Source organism: Centrocercus urophasianus, unplaced genomic scaffold (genome assembly GCF_019232065.1).
Source record: "Centrocercus urophasianus isolate 14NV4802_14NV808 unplaced genomic scaffold, USGS_Curo_1.0 seq_1135, whole genome shotgun sequence".
Lineage (NCBI taxonomy): Eukaryota > Metazoa > Chordata > Aves > Galliformes > Phasianidae > Centrocercus > Centrocercus urophasianus.
The window spans coordinates 1-18410 of record NW_024884293.1 but is presented as its reverse complement, the minus strand read 5'-3'; the positions used below and the strand labels follow the sequence as shown (position 1 = coordinate 18410).

Here is an 18410-nt window from a genome sequence, read left to right as displayed (position 1 = left end):
GCCTCGGGGAGGGGAAAGGAGAGGAGGGGGGGGCCGACCCCAGGCGGCGCGGCGCGGCCGCCCCCGCAGCCGTCGTTGGGGCAGAGCCATCCGCCCATCCGTCCGCGGCGCGGGGCGTCCCGGTGCCGCCGTCCGCGGCGGTGGCGGCGTTGGCACCGTCACATGACTCCGCCGCCTGCGGGAGACGCGGCTCCGGGACGCGGCGCTCCCCCGGCACTGCCGCCGCCGCGGGAGGAGCGGAGCGGAGCGCAGCGCGGGGCCGGGCGGCGGCGCGAGGAGATGAGGAGCCGGCGGCTCTCCGGGGGCAGCGGGCGCCGCTGATGCGGGCGCGGGGGCTGCGGCTGCTCGCCAGGTACCCGCCCGCCGCCTGCCCGCCGGGGACCATGTGAGGAGCCGCGGAGCCCACCAAGATGCAGAAGGGGATGCGGCTCAATGACGGGCACGTCACCTACCTGGGGCTGCTGGCGAAGAAGGACGGCGCCAGAAAGGGCTATCTGAGCAAGCGGAGCTCCGACAACACAAAATGGCACACCAAGTGGTTCGCGCTGCTGCAGAACATGCTCTTCTACTTCGAGACCGACTCCAGCTCCCGGCCCTCGGGGCTCTACCTGCTGGAGGGCTGCGTCTGCGACCGGGCGCCCTCCCCCAAGCCCTCCCTCTCGGCCAAGGACTCCCTGGAGAAGCAGGTGGGTGCCCGGGGCCGCCCGACCGCCCGCTGCCCCCGCACCGCCCGCTCCCGGTGCCGCGCTCCCCCCGCGGAGCCGCCCGGCCTCTGCCCACGCGTGAGCGCGGCCGGGGAACGCGGGGTGCGGCGGGGTGGTGCTCCCGGGGCGCCGCCGCCGGTCCCTGGGGCGGATCGCGGGGGTGGGGGGTGACGGGTCCCGCAATTAGCCTCGCTAATTACCCCTCTAATCGCCGCAGGGCGCCGCCCCGCGGTCGCAATTCGTGCTTTGCGCAGCGGAGCCCACGCGTGTCCGCGGCGCGGCCACGCCGGGCGCTGTGCGGCTGCCGCCCTGTGGGGGGACGGGGAGAGCGGAGCGGCCGCGGCTGCCCCGTCTCCATCGGGGTGCTCCGTCCGCGCCGATCGGCCTCATGGTTTCGGCACGGAGCCGAGGGCGGCACGAGGCTCCCACGGGCACCGCCGGGAACGGGTCGTTGAGGAAAAGCCGCGCTCTGAGCGTTGCGTGCAGCTCTGGGGTTGGGTGCCGCTCTTCGCCCCCTGCCGCACGCCCGCCTGGAAACGCGGTGCCCCCCCCAGGGCACGCAGAGCAGCGCTGCGCCCGCAGCACAGTTGTCGATGCCTGCGGGTGCGGTGGGTCCCGGCGGCTCCGTGGGGCACCGCAAGCAGCTCCCACCGGCACGGCGCTGTGCCGTGAGCTGCAGAGCGGGCCGGTGCTGGTTCGCCCCGCGGCCGCGGTGCGTTGCGTGTGGGCACGCGCTGAGCCCGGTGCCCGCGTGGGGCTGCGGGAAGCAGTGCTTGCACAGCCCCGGCTGCCTGCTCGCAGGAGGCCCCGCGCCTCGTGCTCCGGCTCTGCAGCTCTTGCATAATGTGGCCCCGCAGTCAGACGGGGAGCGGGGCCGATAAAGCGGCCTGCAGAGAGGCGGCGAGCCGCTGATCCCCGACGCTCAGCGACCCAACGCACGGCAGCGCTGGGGCCGCAGCAGCTCGGAGCCGTGGCACAGCTCTGGCAGCGATTGCTGCAGCCGCTCCGCTCTGGCTGAACGCTGCTGTTGTTGTTGTGCGGCAGCGGTGCCCTCGCAGCTCCGTCGCCTTTGAGTGGCTCCTGCGTGCTCCAGCTCTGCCTGCAGCAGCAGCAGCAAAGGCTGTGTGTCGGCTGGGGGTCACCGCCCCCTGGTTTGTTGCTGTGCCCCAGGGCAGCTCCATAGCTTGATCCTGGCTCATTAGCCAGGTTTTGAGTCCTCTTATTTGTCCAGGAGGAATTTTCTGTTTGGGGAACGCTGAGGGCAGGCTGTCACCATCCCTTCTGATTTCACAGTGCACCCTGAGGATCCGTTTGTGTTGATCTGCCCGTGGGGCACAGCAATTCCTGCCCCATGAGCTGCCTGCAGGGCTGCTGCTCTGCACTGATTCACCGGGGCCAGCGCCTGGCTCTGCACCGTGGCTCGTTATTGGGACAAATGCAGATGGAAGCACCCGGGCACTGGGTTGCCCACAGCTCCGCAAACTGATTAATCTCCCAGCAGATGGGATGAGCAGCGGAATGCTGATGGTGCAGCTCTGCAGCCCGCTCAGTACAGGATGGCTGGGGGGTGACAGCTCTGCAGAACAGAGGGGCTGCTTCCTCCCGTGCCGGTGCAGAGCTGCGCCCGGCAGCGGCGGCTCTTTCAAAGGTGTGGAGGAAATTTCTAGCATCGCCCCTGATCACCATTAATTGGAGGGGATTTACCCATCCGGGCTTCAGCCGTGAGCATGGGGCTCCTTTCAGACAGTGCCTTTGGGTTTGGATTCCTTCCGAACCAAAGCAAAACCCAAAAGGTTTCAAATGCTCCACAAAGGAGAAATGTCAAAGGCTGTGCCTTCCCAGCGCTCTCTGTTTTCATGTTCACCTATTTTGCTTTGCTGCAGGTTTTTTTTTTTTTTTTCTCTGGAACGCAGCGTGCTTAGCATGCAGCGCATGGGAGAGGGAAGGAGTGAAGTTATTTGGCAAATGGAGGTGCAGAACAGAGGATTCGGGCACCGCGTCCCCAGTGCGGGGGGCTCGGGGTGCGTGCTGCTCGCTGGCTGTGGGCTCTCAGTTCACACGGTCTCAGCCAAAGGACAGGGCGATGTCAGGGGACAAAAAACCCTTCCCCCACATTTGTCATGGAAATCCAAATAAGGACATCCGGGGACAACAGAGTCTTCTACAGAGGTTGTACGAACAAAGGAGCTGAAGTCACAGCCCGCATTTTGCCCCAGCAGTCACCTAGAGGAGCTGAGGGGGCATCGCAGTGCTTTCTGCACCTCAGAAGCGTTTGCCTGCCCCTTGGCTGGCAGCTTCCTTTGTCACACGGCCGAGGTGGGGATGCCCCTGGTTACGGTGCTGCTCCCAGCCCCGTGCTTTGCCCAGGTGTCTGCAGTGAGCTGTGTGACAGCAACGCAGAGTTGCACCAGGGGCGTTGGGAATGGAGCCCTGCTGACATCAAGTTTTGGAATATTTGGGCAGACCTTGGCCTGTGAGCTGTATACATGTGTGTCCCTGTGCAGCATCACCAGGCACGGGTGGGGTGGTGCTGTGGGGAGCCCAGCAGAGCTGTCCTGTGTGGGGCAGGGGCTGCAGGCTGCTCCTGCTGCAATGTTCTCAGCTCCAGGTGGAAGTGCCTTGTGCCTGCTGGGACCTGGCCGATGGCACCGAGTGTGGGCACAAAGCGTGGTGCTGCGTCTTGTCCCAGCAGGTGATGAGGTCTGCGGTGTCAGATGGGCTCCACTGTCCCAAGCAGCCGTGCTTCTGCTTGTGTCAGGCCTGACTCTGCTGTTCCCTTCCTTACTGTGAGTGCTGGAGGTGTTCGGTCCCATCTTGTGGTTCGGTGCCCCTGGAGCACCCGGTGCTGTGCAGGGGGGATGGCAGCAGCACCCTGCCTGTCCCCCTGCAGCACTGTGAGGGGGCACCACTGCACTCTGCACGGAGCTCCCTTTGCGGTGGCACACACGTTCATTGCAGCTGTCTGGTGGCTTTGGCTGGGGATGTGCAGGATGGAGGAGCTCAGGTGTCCCCCACCTTGAGCATGGGAGCAGGATAAGGCTGTGGGAATAGGACACAGGTGTGGCCCTTGAGTGTCAGTGGGTCCTGCTGAGCCCCATGGGGAGCTGGGGTGGGTGTGAGGCAAGCGTGGGAGAACCCTGTGCATGGCTCCCAGCTGCATTGCTGGGGGTCCTGCGCATCTCAGCACCCTGGGACAGCAGGATGTGAGTCCTGGGGTGCTCAGAGATGCCCGGCACAACTCCCAGCAGGTGCTGCTTTGCCTCCATTCTGTGTGCTTGGCAGAGGGCAGCGCGGCTGCGCCAGCAGCACCAGCATGGGGACATCAGACACGAGGGAGGACATTTGTGCATAGCCATCCCTGCACGTTAATCACTTGGGTAGTCTCCTTCATTAATTCAAAGTCATTTGTTGAGGTTCTGGAAGCAGGAATAGCTCCCAAGCAGCATTCTGCTGTTGCGCTCTTGTCTCGATAAAAATAGCTGGGCTGCTGCTGGGCTGTTCTGCTGGAGCAACAGGGAACTGAGGTGCTGGGGTGGGGTGTGGGGACCAGGGCTGCAGCAGGTGCCAGGCCAGCTCCCTGCACGCTGCACCTCCTGCGCTGTGCCAGCTGTGCTGCTGTGGCCATGCAGGATTGGGGATGCAGCAGTGCAGCCTGCACCAGAGCTGAGCTGCTCTGGGCTGTGGATGATGGGCACTGGGAGCAGCATGCAAGTTCCTGCAGGAGTGGCTGTGCTGTGGATTTGCGCTCCTGCCCATTGCCCAGCTCAGCACCTGGTGGCCACACGCAGCATCCAGGTGCTGGAGTTTATTGGACTTCTGGAGCTGGGATTTTTCGCGCTGGTGTCTGCCTCAGACTAAATGACTTCAGTGTCATTGAGCTGGGGGTTTTGGAGGCCGGGGCAAAAGCAGAATACACTCTCTGCCGGTGCTGAAAAACACTTGCAGCATCTCCCTGTGAAGCTCAGGCAGCTCTGGCCCTGGAGGAAGGACTCAGCATCGCCTGCTGCTGCTTTCAGCACTGCTCACGGTGACCTGAAATGCTCCCGCGCCGTTCCTGCAGGCAGAGCCGCCATCGGCTGCACCCTGGGGATAAAGCAGGGGGGATGCTCAGTGCCCAGAGCCTGCGGGGGGCACTGCAGGAGGTGCTGCAAAATGCCTGTAATGAGGGACCCGAGGTCTTGTTTCTCAGAAAGCAGAGCAAGGGGAGGTTTGATGAAAGGTGGTTTGCGAGTGCCTCCACGGACGTGTGCTAATGAGAGCTTCCAGTGAGCAGAAAAGGCAGCGAGAAGAAGCGTGAGCTGCAGGAGCTGTGCCTGCTGCAGGATGGGGGTATTCTGCCTGCTCTTGGGCTGCTGGCGCTGCTGGCTCCAGTGCCACCTCTGTGCCCCCAGCACAGTGAGCGCTGCTGAGCCGTTCCCGCGCTGTCGGAGCGATGTGTGGCTGAGATAACGGCGGAGGCTCGTAATTCAGGAGGAGATAACAGGCGGTGGGAGTTGTATTATTCAAATATAAAATAACTTCCTCCTTCGGAGCACGTTGCGCTTCCTGGGCGTTGGATGGGAATGATGGCAGTGACAGCACACGGTGTGCACGGCTCCAGGGCCAGTGCAGGGCACGGCAGCACCGCGGTGAGGCATGGCCACCCATGCAGCTCTGGAACCTGGATGGGTGTCTGTCAGGGGCGTCCTGCTGCCCCTAGAAGCCTTTGGGCTGGGAGAGAGGAGGTGGAGGGGTGACGTGGCTCAGAGGGAGGGAGGGAGGGCTCCCCCAGCAGTTGCGGGGCATGAGGATGTGGCACCGAGGTCCATCCCAGTGTGCAAGGCTGAACCAGTCAGCTCTGGGGCTGTGCTGGGAGGATGCAGCACAGTGGAGGTCCCTGCAGGAGCCGTCAGGTTGAGCGAGGCCGGGGCTGTTTCTGGCTGTTACCTGGTGAATGCAGCCCCTTGTGGGCGCTGCAGGCACACCGGGTGCTGCGCTCCTTGCCCCTCACCCCCATCCTTGCGGCTTCTCCTAGCAGCCGTGGTACCTGCTTGCCCTCGTTGAACTCCGCAGCAGAGCAGCAGACAGCATCAGAAGGAGCTTTTTCCAGCAGGTTTCTGCCTGGCCCTGCAGCTGGCGGCAGTGCTGCGCGTTACCTGTCTCCTAGGAGACAGCAGGGAAGCACAGCAACAGCGCAGGTTGGGGCCGCGCGGGCTGCCGCCGCCGCACAATTAACACCAATACTGTAAATGTCAAGGGAAGCTGAAAATAGCTGCTGCGCCCGTCCTGCCCTGCTGCGGCCACCAGGGTGCCCAGGGCCGGCGCTGCTGCGCGTGGGGCACGGCTCTGTGCGGGGTCCTGACAGCAGGGATGTGATGGGACATGGCAGGGATGCAGCACTGCATCCCCTGTGCAGGGGAAGGCCCCCTCCTGGCCTGCAGCCCTGGGCTGTGCTGTGTTCATGTGCATTTGGGATCTGGCAGTGCCCAGAGGACGGAGGTACTTGCTCTGTGTTTCATAGCAGTGTCCCCCCTGCAGCTCCATGGCTGTGCTCCTGGAGCAGTGCTGCAGCTGTGAGCAGAGCAACGTGCTGCTGACCACAGGGACCCTCCTGACCTGTCCTGCTCCCCCCACAGCATTACTTCACCGTGAACTTCAACCATGAGAACCAGAAGACGCTGGAGCTGCGCACAGAGGATGCCAAGGACTGTGACGAGTGGGTGGCGGCCATTGCCCACGCCAGGTACCAAGGGCTGCCCTGTGCCATCTGTGTGTCGCTGCTTCTGCACCCCACCCCTGTCAAGCGCGTGGGCCAGCGGGCTGCAGGGCTTCCATTGGGGATAGCAAAAATGGTTGGGAATGGGATTGTCGGAGTGGGCATTGCTGTGCTGGGCCGTATTGGTGCAGCATCCGCTGGTGGGAAGGCTGATGGCAAGGAGGGGATGGCAACGTGGGGTGCATGCGAGTGGCTCAGATGCATGCAGCTCTCTGTATCCCGTCTGTGGGTCCCACTGCGCTGTGTGTCTGGGGGGTGCTGTGTGCCTGGGGCTCTCGGGGCCACGCTGAGAGTCGTGTCTGCTCACAGCTACAGGACCCTGGCCACGGAGCACGAGGCTCTGATGCAGAAGTACCTCCATTTACTTCAGATCGTGGAAACGGAGAAAACTGTTGCCAAGCAACTCCGACAACAGATTGAGGATGGGGAAATCGAGATCGAGCGCCTGAAGGCGGAGGTGCGGGGCGGACCGGGCGCTGCAGCGGGCACTGCGGGCACCGTGCTGCGGGCACACAGGGGGTTGGGTCACACGTGGCTGCTGGGGTGGGGGCAGCGCTGGGTGGAGAAATGGATCCTGGGGAGGGATGGGGGCTCCCTGCCATTGCATTCTGCCTGCTGGGATTTGCCCTGTGTGCCGCAGCAGGGCACTGCGTGTGGGCTGTGACAGGGCTGTGCAGGGATGGGGACAGGTGGGGCAAATAGGGTACAACTTGCTTAGGGCACAGCACTGCCAGCCATTAGTAGATAGAGTCCATCAGTTGATATGGAATCTGGAATAATCTCATTTGGTGTCTACCTGAAACCCAAACCTTCCTTTCTTCCTCTTTATCCCCAAAATTAGGTTATTACTTTTTCTTTTCTTTCCAGTATTCTTTGAAAGTTTTCTTCTTTCTCCTATCTGTCTATAAAATCAGAATTCGTTTTTCCTGACGTTTTTTTTCTGGGTGGCATTTTTTCCAGACCTTTTCCCGTAGCTTTGTCAATGGTTGCAGGGCTGTGGGTGGGGGTGAAGCAGCGCATAGAGGGGTGAGAAGCATGGCAAGGAGTGCAGCACGCTGTGCTGGGTGCTGGCTGTGGCTCGGGCAGGGTGGGGGCACGGCTGCATCCCCGCTGCCACCCCACCGAGGGCAGCATCCACTGCGCTGTGTCCATAGCGCAGCACTGCCGGGTCCTGCTGTGAGGACACTGCAGGTGTGCTGCCGTCCCTGTGCTGCAGATCGCTTCCCTGCTGAAGGACCACGAACGCATCCAGTCGGTGCAGAGCAGCGCGCCCAGCGACGATGACAGTGACATCAAGAAAATCAAAAAGGTTCGGCACAGCCGGGGCGTGGAGCTGCCGGGCCGATGTGGGGATGCTAGAGGGGAGCTGGGCTTTGAGCTGGGCAGCCACAGCTGCGTTGGGCTGAGCACCCACATGGAGCTGCTGCCAAGCAGTGCTGCCTCGCATCCACGTGGCCGGGAGGGAGCAGCCTTCTCGGGGGGGTCACATTCACCTGCACAGAAGCACTGCTGGCTGCTGCCGGCACCATGGGCTGCAGCCTGCCCAGTTAGGTTAGGTTAGTCAGCCTGTGCTAATGAGCCAGCCTGCACTAATGAGCACTGCTCCCCCAGGTGCAGAGCTTCCTGCGTGGCTGGCTGTGCCGCAGGAAGTGGAAGACCATCATCCAGGACTACATCAGGTCCCCGCATGCCGACAGCATGCGCAAGAGGAACCAGGTGGTGTTCAGCATGCTGGAGGCCGAGGCTGAATACGTGCAGCAGCTGCACATCCTGGTCAACAACTTCCTGCGGCCGCTGCGCATGGCTGCCAGCTCCAAGAAGCCGCCCATCACTCACGATGATGTCAGCAGCATCTTCCTCAACAGGTGGGCTCTGGCTTGGGAGCGTCTGGGTTGGATTCCTTTTGGGTCCTCTCCAGCTGGGAACGTTCCGTGATCCTGTTCTGAGCAATCCAACCAAATTCATGGTGTTGGTGCAGGGAGGGGAGCGTTACTGCCAGGCCTGGAGGATGCAGGGATGGTTTTTTGGCTGTTGGGAATTAAACACGCATCGCTCCACTGGCAGCACGTGGAGACAAGGGGCAGCCACCAGCAGCGGGCATCCATTTCACAGGGAGCAGGAGTAAGCAAAGGGGAATCCTGGTTAGCTCCCAGCCTGCAGCCAGGGGGAGCGGGCTTTGCAAAGAGGTGCCTGGTGCTGTGCACGGAGGAGACGCTGGGCACAGAGGAGGCGATGCTGCGTTGTGGGGTTGAGATGGTGGGGTCCCCCAGGCTCAGGGGCTCAGGGTGCTGCCGAGCGCCCACTTACTGTCCTGAGACCTCCCTGCAGCCCCCCTGGCAGGACTCATCACCAGGCTGCCCCACACACAGCTGGGGGGTGACTTGGTCCAATGATTATCTCTTCTTGTTCATCTGCCCTATGCCTGTGGGTTTCTTTGCAGCGAAACGATCATGTTTTTGCACCAAATCTTTTACCAAGGCCTGAAAGCGAGGATATCCAGCTGGCCGACACTCGTGCTGGGTGAGTGCCCCTCGGCCCTGCTCTGCTCCCCGCTCCTCGCTGCTGTCCTAACGAGGCTCGGCAGACTTTGTGCTAATTGTTGGCAGCGGTGAAGCGCAGCACTGCCGGCCCCTGAGCCTCGTTAACGTCAGGCGTGGGCCTGAGCGAAAAAAAAAAGAATAAATGGAGAAAGCCAATTGCTGCCTCTGTCTGCAGCCGACCTCTTTGACATCCTGCTGCCCATGCTGAACATCTACCAGGAGTTTGTGCGGAACCACCAGTACAGCCTGCAGATCCTGGCGCACTGCAAGCAGAACCGCGACTTCGACAAGCTGCTGAAGCACTACGAGGCCAAGCCCGACTGCGAGGAGCGCACGCTGGAGACCTTCCTCACCTACCCCATGTTCCAGGTGACCGTGGCTGATAGCCCCCCGTGCCCCAGCCCAGCCCCAGCCCTGTGCTGTGCTGCTGAGCCCCTCTCTGCTCTGTTTGCAGATCCCCCGGTACATCCTGACGCTGCACGAGCTGCTGGCGCACACCCCGCACGAGCACGTGGAGAGGAACAGCCTGGATTACGCCAAGTCCAAGCTGGAGGAGCTCTCCAGGTCAGAGCCGTGGGGTGACACAGGGCTGTGCGGTATGGATGGAGGTGGTGGTTCTGGGAATGTCCCTTCATTTGTGAGTTTACCCAGCGCAGCCACCCAGCCTGTTTCGAGGGAGCTGCGGAGCAGCTTGGGTGCGTGTCACTGCAGCTCACCTCCCTCCTTCAGGATAATGCACGATGAAGTGAGTGAGACCGAGAACATCCGAAAAAATCTGGCAATAGAGAGGATGATCATCGAGGGCTGTGAGATTCTGCTGGACACCAGCCAGACCTTTGTACGACAAGGTACCGTGCTCCTGCTGCCGTGCCCTCCTCGGTCAGTGCAGCACCCCATGGCGCATGCTGTCCCTGCCACCCCACGGAGCCAGCCAGAGCCAGGGATGGGGGCTCTCCCTGCAGGGTCCCTCATCCAAGTGCCGATGTCAGAGAAGGGGAAGATCACACGCGGGCGGCTGGGCTCTCTGTCACTGCGCAAGGAGGGTGAGCGGCAGTGCTTCCTCTTCTCCAAGCACCTGATCATCTGCACACGTGGCTCTGGCGGCAAGCTGCACCTCACCAAGGTGGGCAGTGGGGACAGGGCATGGCATTGTCATTGTCAGAGCAGCAGAGGCCGGGGCAGCGGCTCCCCACCCCGCTGTGGCTGGATTTACCATCCTGCCGCTGACCCCAGTTCCCACTCTGCAGAATGGCGTCATCTCCCTCATCGACTGCACGCTGATCGAGGAGCAGGAGAGCACTGACGAGGACGGTAGGTACCCCCCGCTGCCCCGCAGTTCCTGTGCCCTTCCTTGGGGTGGGGGGCTTTGGCTGTGCATCTCCCCATCCAATGTCACTGCGCGCGCTTGCTCTGCTCCAAAGCGAAAGCTTCAGGACAGGACATCGACCATCTCGACTTCAAGATTGTGGTGGAGCCGAAGGACGCGTCGTCCTTCACCGTCATCCTCGTGGCATCCTCCAGGCAGGAGAAGGCTGCCTGGACCAGCGACATCAGCCAGGTATGGCTCGCCCCTGGGGGCCAGCATGCATGCTGCGTGGCCGCAGAACATCTCCAGAAGGTGTTTCTGGCGTTTGGTGGCTCAAACAGTGGAAGTGAATTATGGGATGCCAAGAGCTGCACCACATGGATACAGGGTGTCCTGTGGGCTGCCTATGGGCTGCGCCTAGAGTTGACTTCTCCCCTGATCCCTGCATGTGGTAATGCCTTACGAGCTCTGTGCTTGCTTTGCACAAAGTTGGATTTTAGGAAAAAATTCTTCTCCAAAAGAGAAAAAAAGGGAGCAAGGTGCTTCTGCCACCACTGCCCCCTCCCACGTCCCCCACTGTTTCTCACAGTGCGTGGACAACATCCGCTGCAATGGGCTCATGATGAATGCCTTCGAGGAGAACTCCAAGGTCACCGTGCCACAGATGATCAAGTGAGTGCTGTGGGCAATGCTGTGCACTTCATGGCCACAGGGCTCTGCCCTGCCCCAGCTTTGCCACTTATCTGGGACCCAGCCTTCCCCGGAGCAGCCCCGAGGCACCCCGTGAGCAGGGCTCCATCCCCCGGCACCCCCATCCCCAGTCCCTGCATGCCTTGAGTGCGGCTGCTCCTGCCCTGCAGCTCTCGGTCTCATTCAGGCTGGAGCCACAGATCTCTTGTTTCTCTGCAGGTCTGATGCCAGCTTGTATTGTGATGATGTTGACATTAGGTTCAGTAAAACGATGAATTCCTGCAAGGTCCTCCAGATCCGCTATGCAAGCGTGGAACGGCTGCTGGAGCGGCTGACAGACCTGCGCTTCCTGAGCATCGACTTTCTGAACACGTTCCTGCACTCGTACCGCGTCTTCACCACCGCCCTGGTCGTTCTCGACAAGCTCATCACGATCTACAAGAAACCCATCAGCGCCATCCCTGCGCGGTGAGGCTCTGTGTGCGCCGTCTCCCACCTGGTGGCGCTCCGTGCCACGCTGTGCTGCAGGGTGAGTGCCGGCTCCCGTCTCCTCCTGCAGGTCCCTGGAGCTGCTGTTTGCCAGCAGCCAGAACACCAAGCTGCTCTACGGCGAGCCCCCCAAGTCCCCCCGCGCCAACCGCAAGTTCTCCTCGCCGCCGCCGCTCTCCATCACCAAATCGTCGTCCCCCAGCCGGCGCAGGAAGCTCTCCCTCAACATCCCCATCATCACTGGGGGCAAGGCGCTGGACCTGGCGGCGCTCAGCTGCTCCTCCAACGGCTATGCAAGCATGTACTCTTCCATGGGCCCCTTCAGCAAGACCACCCTGGACATCAACAAGCTGTACGTGTCCAGCAGCTACCCCAACAAGATCCCTGATGAAGGGGAAGCGGCCGCGGAGAAACAGGAGGAGATGCTGCCAAGCAAGCAGAGTGAGTCCTCGTGGGAAGGGCAGGTGGTGCCCCGGCTGTGACCTGCTGGGGTCACATCGCCATCATACGGGTGCCTGGGCTGCAGCTCCGGGGTGCCAAAACGGGGCCGCACCGCACGCAGTGCTGGCAGTGAGCGCTGCCTGCTCACCAGGCTCAGACGTGTCCGTCCGGGAGGAGTCCGACACCGACCCCAACCAGAGCGATGAGGCGGAGGCTGAAGCTTCACCAACAAAATCTCCCACCACTCCCATGTCCATCAAGTGCAAGAACTCCTCAGGTGAGCTGTGAGCGCGGCGCCTGTGGCGAGCTGCGGGCTGCTGCGGGGATGGGGGGACCCGGCTGGGCTGCAGCTGCGGTTGAGCGCTGCCGTTCCCCCTCCAGATTTCTCCCTGTTCTCCTACAACAACGGTGTGGTGATGCCATCCTGCCGGGAGCTGGACACCACCCGCAGCGCCCTGTCTGCCGCCTCCGCCTTCGCCATCGCCACGGCGGGCGCCAACGAGGGGACCCCCACCAAGGAGAAGTACCGGCGCATGTCGCTGGCCAGTGCAGGTGCGGGGTTGGGTTCTGCAGGGTCAGGGTCTGCGTGCGCCCGTCCCCGCTGGGTTTGGCTGCTGCCCCCAGCAGTACTGCGGCCCTGCAGGTTGCACGTTGCCAAGCCCCTTGCACATGCAGCTCGACTGCATTGGGGCACTTGTAAAAATAAGGCTTTTCCTTCTTGCAATCCTAAAAGTACTCCTGGCAGCACTGTGGCTGTGCTGAGCAGTGCTCCTGCTTTCAGGCTTCCCAACCGACCAGCGGAACGGGGACAAGGAGTTCGTCATCCGGAGAGCAGCCACCAACAGGGTCCTCAATGTGCTGCGGCACTGGGTCTCCAAGCACTCGCAGGTGCAGCGGGGGGCTCCGGGCAGTGGTGTCCCCATGGCTCAGGGCAGCTCAGGGGGGCTGGGTGTGCTCTTTGGGGTCCCTCAGTGCTGGCACAGGTTTGGCAGTGGGCTCAGCTGTTTGAAGAAGACAGTTTGGATCTTTTTTCTTTCCTTAAGCAAATGAGTGGACGCAGGGAGATGGGAAGTGCTGTGGATGCAGCAGGGCACCACGGCACGGGGCTGTGGGGAAGAGCATCACTGGGGTTTGGTTCTTGGGAGGAGTCAGCAGGCTGAGATCAGGGTCAGCGGCCGTGGTGTTGCCTGGTGTCCCCCGTCCTCGTAGCGCTGCGGTGCACTGTGAGTGAAATCGATCGCAGCTGTGCCTGATTTGGCAGGACTTTGAAACAAATGAAGAGCTGAAGTTCAGGGTGATCAGCTTTCTGGAGGAGGTGATTCACGACCCCGAGCTCCTGACTCAGGAGAGGAAAGCAGCTGCAAACATCATCAGGTGAAGGGCTGGTGGAGGGTTCACTTCTCCTGGTGCAGTTCTGGGCTCCCGTGGCTGCTCCCAGGGTAAAAGTGGGCCTGAGGACATGGATGGGAACCTGGGCAGCCTGAGCTGATGGGAGGCACCCAGCCTGCGGGGGGAAGGGGGTGGGGGGGCGGTTCTGGGGTCCTTTCCCACGATTCTAAGTGCTGCATCCTTTTGTGCCGCAGAACTCTGACACAGGAGGACCCGGGGGACAACCAGACCACGCTGGAGGAAGTGGTGCAGATGGTGAGCTCTGTCAGCTGCTTGGTGTGCACGGCAGCCTTGGTGACCCGCTGCTGGAAACGGCAGCACCAAAGCAGCCCCCATCTGGATCCATCCATCTGCACCACTGGCGGTGCTGCAGGGGCACAGAGATGGGCAGCCCGCAGGGTGCAGGGATGCCCGGTGGGTTCCCAGAGCCCCCAGAGCTGCACCAGTGCTGCTGGCCGTGGGCTCCAGATGCTGTGCCAGCATCGCTCCAAGCAGAGCGCAGGGAACGTGCTGTGCATTTACAGAGCTCAGGGTGAGCACTGTGCTGCTGCTGCTTTCTGCACTCAGAGAAAACAAAGCCTGGAAAAAAACAGAAGCACTCCAGCGTGGCCTGGTGCGCCTGAAACAACAGTGCTGCTGCCCTCTGGTCTGCACGCTGCTTTCTGCAGGCTTTGAGTCCCTTCAGGTTTTAAGGCTTTTGTCTGCAATCACTGGAGCTGCAAACTGCCCTGGAAGTGGAGCATGCAAACAAACACAGGGGTTTCGCTCTGCTGCTTCCCCCGAGGAGCTGAGCTTTAAGGACAACACCTGGGAAAGGCAGTGCCCTGCAGGGCTTGGGGTGCCCGTTGGGGTGCAGGAGCTGCGAGATCCCCTCGTGGGGTTTCTCCACCTGGGGACAACAGGGGCTCCGGGCATGGGGCAGGAGCAGCCCATCGGCTGGGGGCATCCTGCTCCTGCTGCTTTTCTGACATCCCCTGGGAGATCCATCCCGGCAGCAGTGGGCTCTGCACTGTGCCCACCTCGGGTGCTCACAGAGCTGCTCTGCTCCTGCTGCAGCTCCCTGCTGCTTTGTTCATTAAGCAGATGTAGGGCAGAAAGGCGGCAGTTACACAAACCGGTGTGCTGGGATCTGACACTCCATTAAGTCAGCAGTGGGGATCAGATGGCTGTGCGTGTCCACATGGATACACGTATGGATGTGATTAATGCTCTGGAATCCCCCAGTGCTGTATGGGGTCAGGGAGAGAAGCAGTGGCGGGTGGGCTTCGTGGCACAGGTGACTTTGCCCTTCGTATGAGCCTGAGGTACAGAAAGTCCCAACTCGGTGCCCGTCCCTGGGACACCCATGGTCAGGCTGGATGGGCTCTGAGCACCTGGTGGAGCTGTGGGGTCCCTGCTCGTGGCATCAGTTCCAGAGGGTCTTTGGGGGCTCCTTCCAACCCAAACTGCTCGTGATGGTCCTAAGCAGCCCTCGTTGTTGCCCTCACCGTAGGCTGAGGGAGTCAAAGCGGAGCCCTTTGAGAATCACTCGGCGCTGGAGATAGCAGAACAGCTGACGCTGCTCGACCACCTGGTCTTCAAGAAGATCCCCTACGAGTGAGTGGGGCGCGGGGTGTCCTGCTGGTGGGGCACGGCGCGGCCGCGGCAGCGAGCTGTCACCTGGCACCGCCCTTTGCAGGGAGTTCTTCGGGCAGGGCTGGATGAAGCTGGAGAAGAACGAGCGGACGCCGTACATCATGAAGAACACGAAGCACTTCAATGATGTGAGCGGGGCTGCGGGGCGGGATGGCGAGCGGTAAAAAGAGCGGAGCGTGCGGCACGCGGGTGCGGGCTGAGCCGCTGCCCAAAGCGCTGCTGATGCCGGGGCTGCTGCCTCCCGAAGGTCAGCAACTTGATTGCGTCCGAGATCCTGCGCAACGAGGAGCTGACCGCGCGCGTCAGCGCCATCGAGAAGTGGGTGGCGGTGGCCGACATCTGCCGCTGCCTGCACAACTACAACGCCGTGCTGGAGATCACCTCCTCCCTCAACCGCAGCGCGATCTTCCGCCTGAAGAAAACCTGGCTGAAGGTCTCCAAGCAGGTGGGCACGGGCAGGGCGGGCGCTGGGCTGCTGCGGGGCGCCGCGGTTTGGTCGGTCCGTGCAGGAGGGAGCTCCGCGCCTGGAGGGGCGTTCCCCGAAGGGAGATAGCTGCTGCGCGCCCTTGTGCATGTGGGCACTTCTTTCTTTCTGAGGGCTCCTCGGACCAATTATGGCCGAGCAGAAATAACTCCTGTGTTGATTTACTGGGCTCAGAAATAGCTTCTATCGAGCCTGCCGGAGCCCGGGGGCTGCCGGAGCCAGAACTGCTGTGTGGGCTCCTTCTGAGTCTGAAATATCTCATATTTTTGCTGCAAAGAGCTAAACCTGTGAATTAAGACAGGCGCTGGCAAAGGAGGAGGCGGGGAGCTGTGGGCTGTGCCGTGCCGTGCCGTGCCGAGCTGTGCCGTGCCGTGGCGAACTGTGCCGAGCTGTGCCGTGCCGTGCCATGCCGTGCTGAGCTGTGCTCTGCCGTGCTGTGCTGTGCTGCAGGGGCTCTGCTCAGCACCCGCTCTGCTCCTCCACGTGTTCCCAGCAGCAGTGCACCACTCACAGTGCTGCTGTGAGGAAGGGTCCCACGGGCAGGGCAGGTGGGGGTGGCAGGGGGTTCCTGCCTGTGCCACCCCACGGTACGCTTTGGTTCTCTTGCAGACGAAGGCTCTGATCGACAAGCTGCAGAAGCTGGTGTCCTCAGAGGGGAGGTTCAAGAACCTGAGGGAGGCGCTGAAAAAGTGAGTGAAGGCCGTGCCCCTGCTCGGGGGGCTGCGCTGCGGTGAGCAGGGCTGGGTGCCCTTCTGACGCCCGGTTTCCCCAGATGCTCATCGTGTGGCGTCGCGTGGTGCCGCACAGAGCGCCGTGTGTGGCCCAGGGGCAGCGGGTCTCCTCTCCCTCCTCTCCTCTCCCCTGGGTGCTCTGCCCCTCAGGGCCCTGCAGTGTGCCCACCCGCACTGCGCCCATCAGTGCTTTGCTTCCTGCCTCCCTGCGTCCCCTGAGCTCTGGGGTTGATTAGTCACTGCCCTCAGTGAGCCCTGAGGTGCTGGGACAAATTCACCCACTCTCATTACACTCCTCCTATGCAATTCTGGTTAATTTTTCTGTAGCTGGCAAGGAGATGGTGGGGTTGAGCCCTGGAGCTCCTGGCCTTACAGAACCCTTCAGATCCCAGTAGCTGCAGGGCACAGCCCTCCTCCCTCCCCTGCAGGGCCCACACAAGCTCCAGGTGGGGACATTTCTCTGTCAGTTGTCTGTGATTTGCTCCTGCAGCTGCGACCCCCCATGTGTGCCCTACCTGGGGATGTACCTGACTGACCTGGCCTTCATCGAGGAAGGCACCCCCAACTACACTGAGGATGGGCTGGTGAACTTCTCCAAAATGAGGATGGTGAGTGCTGGGCACGTAGGCAGCTCTGGGCAGCACCGGGAGTTGTGCTGGTGGTGCTGGTGGTGCTGGTGGTGCATCACCAGTGATGGCTGCACTGTGACCAATGGTTTCGTTTCCTCTCTGGACAGATTTCCCACATCATCAGAGAGATCCGCCAGTTCCAGCAAACTTCCTACAAGATCGAGCACCAGCCCAAGGTATGAGAGCCACGAGCTCCCGCTGCCCCCATTGCAGAACTAAGCCTGGGTTTCTGGCAGCACCTTTGGTGTAGCTGCGGGGCCTCTGTAAGGAACACAACATGTTAGGTGAGCACAGCGTTGGCTGTGGCATGGGGAGGATGGAGGGTGCCAGCAGTGCTGCAGTGCCATTTGGCATGCCTGTGCCATGCTGCAGAGTGCAGGTCCCCTGAGCTGCATTGCTGGCAGAGCACAGGGATGCAGCTCCCCAGCACCAGAGCCTTGGCCACAGCGAGTCGGCATTGTCCCTGTGTCCCTGTGCCTTTGCTGTCACCTTTCCTAGCAGGCAGGACTGCTGGTGTGCTGTGGTTCTTTCTGCAAACACGGGTGAGCTCAGCGCTCAGCAGCATGACCTCGGCTGGGCAGTGCAGGGAAAGGCAGGAGGAGAAAGAAAGTGCATGCCATGCCCTGCATGGCTGTGAGCAGCAGGTGGCAGTGGCTCCGTGCAACAGCTCTGCGCAGAGCTTGGCATCCTCCTGCATCCTGCCTGGGTGCCCCAGGCACGCAGCCGGGCTCTGCTGGCACAGGGAGAAGCTGTTGTGGGGCAGCACCTGTGCGCCCACTGGGGCTGCAGGCTGTCAGCCTGCCCTGTGTTCCCCTCCCCCCCCAGCACTGGTGGCCTCTGCCACGTGTTGTCCCCAACACCCAAGCAGTGATGGAAAGCCCCGGCCGCCCTTGTGCTTCATCTGCCACCGCATGGCGTGACCGCAGTGTGCAAGTGTGGGCTGTGGGGTTCTGCAGGGCTGCCGCTCTGCAGAAGGAGGAGAACCCAGCTGCCCACATCCCTGGCACAGCACCAGGTGCCCGTGATGCCATGGGGTCCATGCGGTGGCAGGAACTGGTGGCAGGCTTTCTGCTAACAGCAGAGCTGTGCCGTGCTCGCTGGCAGCTCTCTTACAGCAGGAACCTGTGTTCCCTGATTGCAGTGCCTTAAGATCATAGAATGGCTTAGGCTGGGGAGACCTTAGAAATCATCTATTTCCAACCCCGCAGTATGGTTAACCACTGGGCTTTGGTGTTCTCAGCAGAGAGCGCACTGTGCCTGCTAAAACGGGGGACAGAAAGTAGAAGAGCAACTGAGGACTTTGCAGCTGTGGGGTGGGACAGGTTCATGCAATCTGCTGCGGGGTTGCAGCACTGCTCTTCAGCGCAGGCGTTGCTCGGCCCTTTCCTTTCCCCACTGCAGCACCACTGCTGCCCCACACGGGCTCTGATGCTTGCCCCCGTTTTGCAGGTGACGCAGTACCTGCTGGACCAGTCTGGAGTGATGGACGAGGAGGCCCTCTATGGGGCTTCCCTGCGGATGGAGCCCAAGCTGCCTTCCTGAGCCGGGCGCTTTGCCCCCGCTGTACATAGCTGTGTTCCCGTTGGATGCCGGAGTGGGGGGGGGGGGGGGGGGGGG

At 61.9% G+C, this 18410-nt stretch overlaps 1 protein-coding gene across 1 annotated transcript; it reads left to right on the top strand.

Moving 5' to 3' along the window:
• Positions 1-410: 410 nt before the first annotated feature.
• On the top strand, positions 411-18380 carry RASGRF1 (Ras protein specific guanine nucleotide releasing factor 1). The gene is made up of 27 exons (XM_042809243.1): positions 411-686; positions 6320-6426; positions 6769-6916; positions 7676-7768; positions 8071-8324; positions 8900-8979; positions 9175-9368; positions 9454-9563; positions 9729-9847; positions 9962-10122; positions 10247-10310; positions 10421-10557; positions 10895-10977; positions 11215-11463; positions 11555-11925; positions 12077-12202; positions 12307-12477; positions 12707-12813; positions 13187-13299; positions 13509-13569; positions 14807-14910; positions 14993-15077; positions 15197-15394; positions 16043-16122; positions 16655-16772; positions 16901-16969; positions 18243-18380. The coding sequence occupies exons 1-27, from the start codon at positions 411-413 to the stop codon at positions 18333-18335; spliced, it is 3771 nt and encodes a 1256-aa protein (XP_042665177.1). The 3' UTR covers positions 18336-18380.
• Positions 18381-18410: the final 30 nt, after the last annotated feature.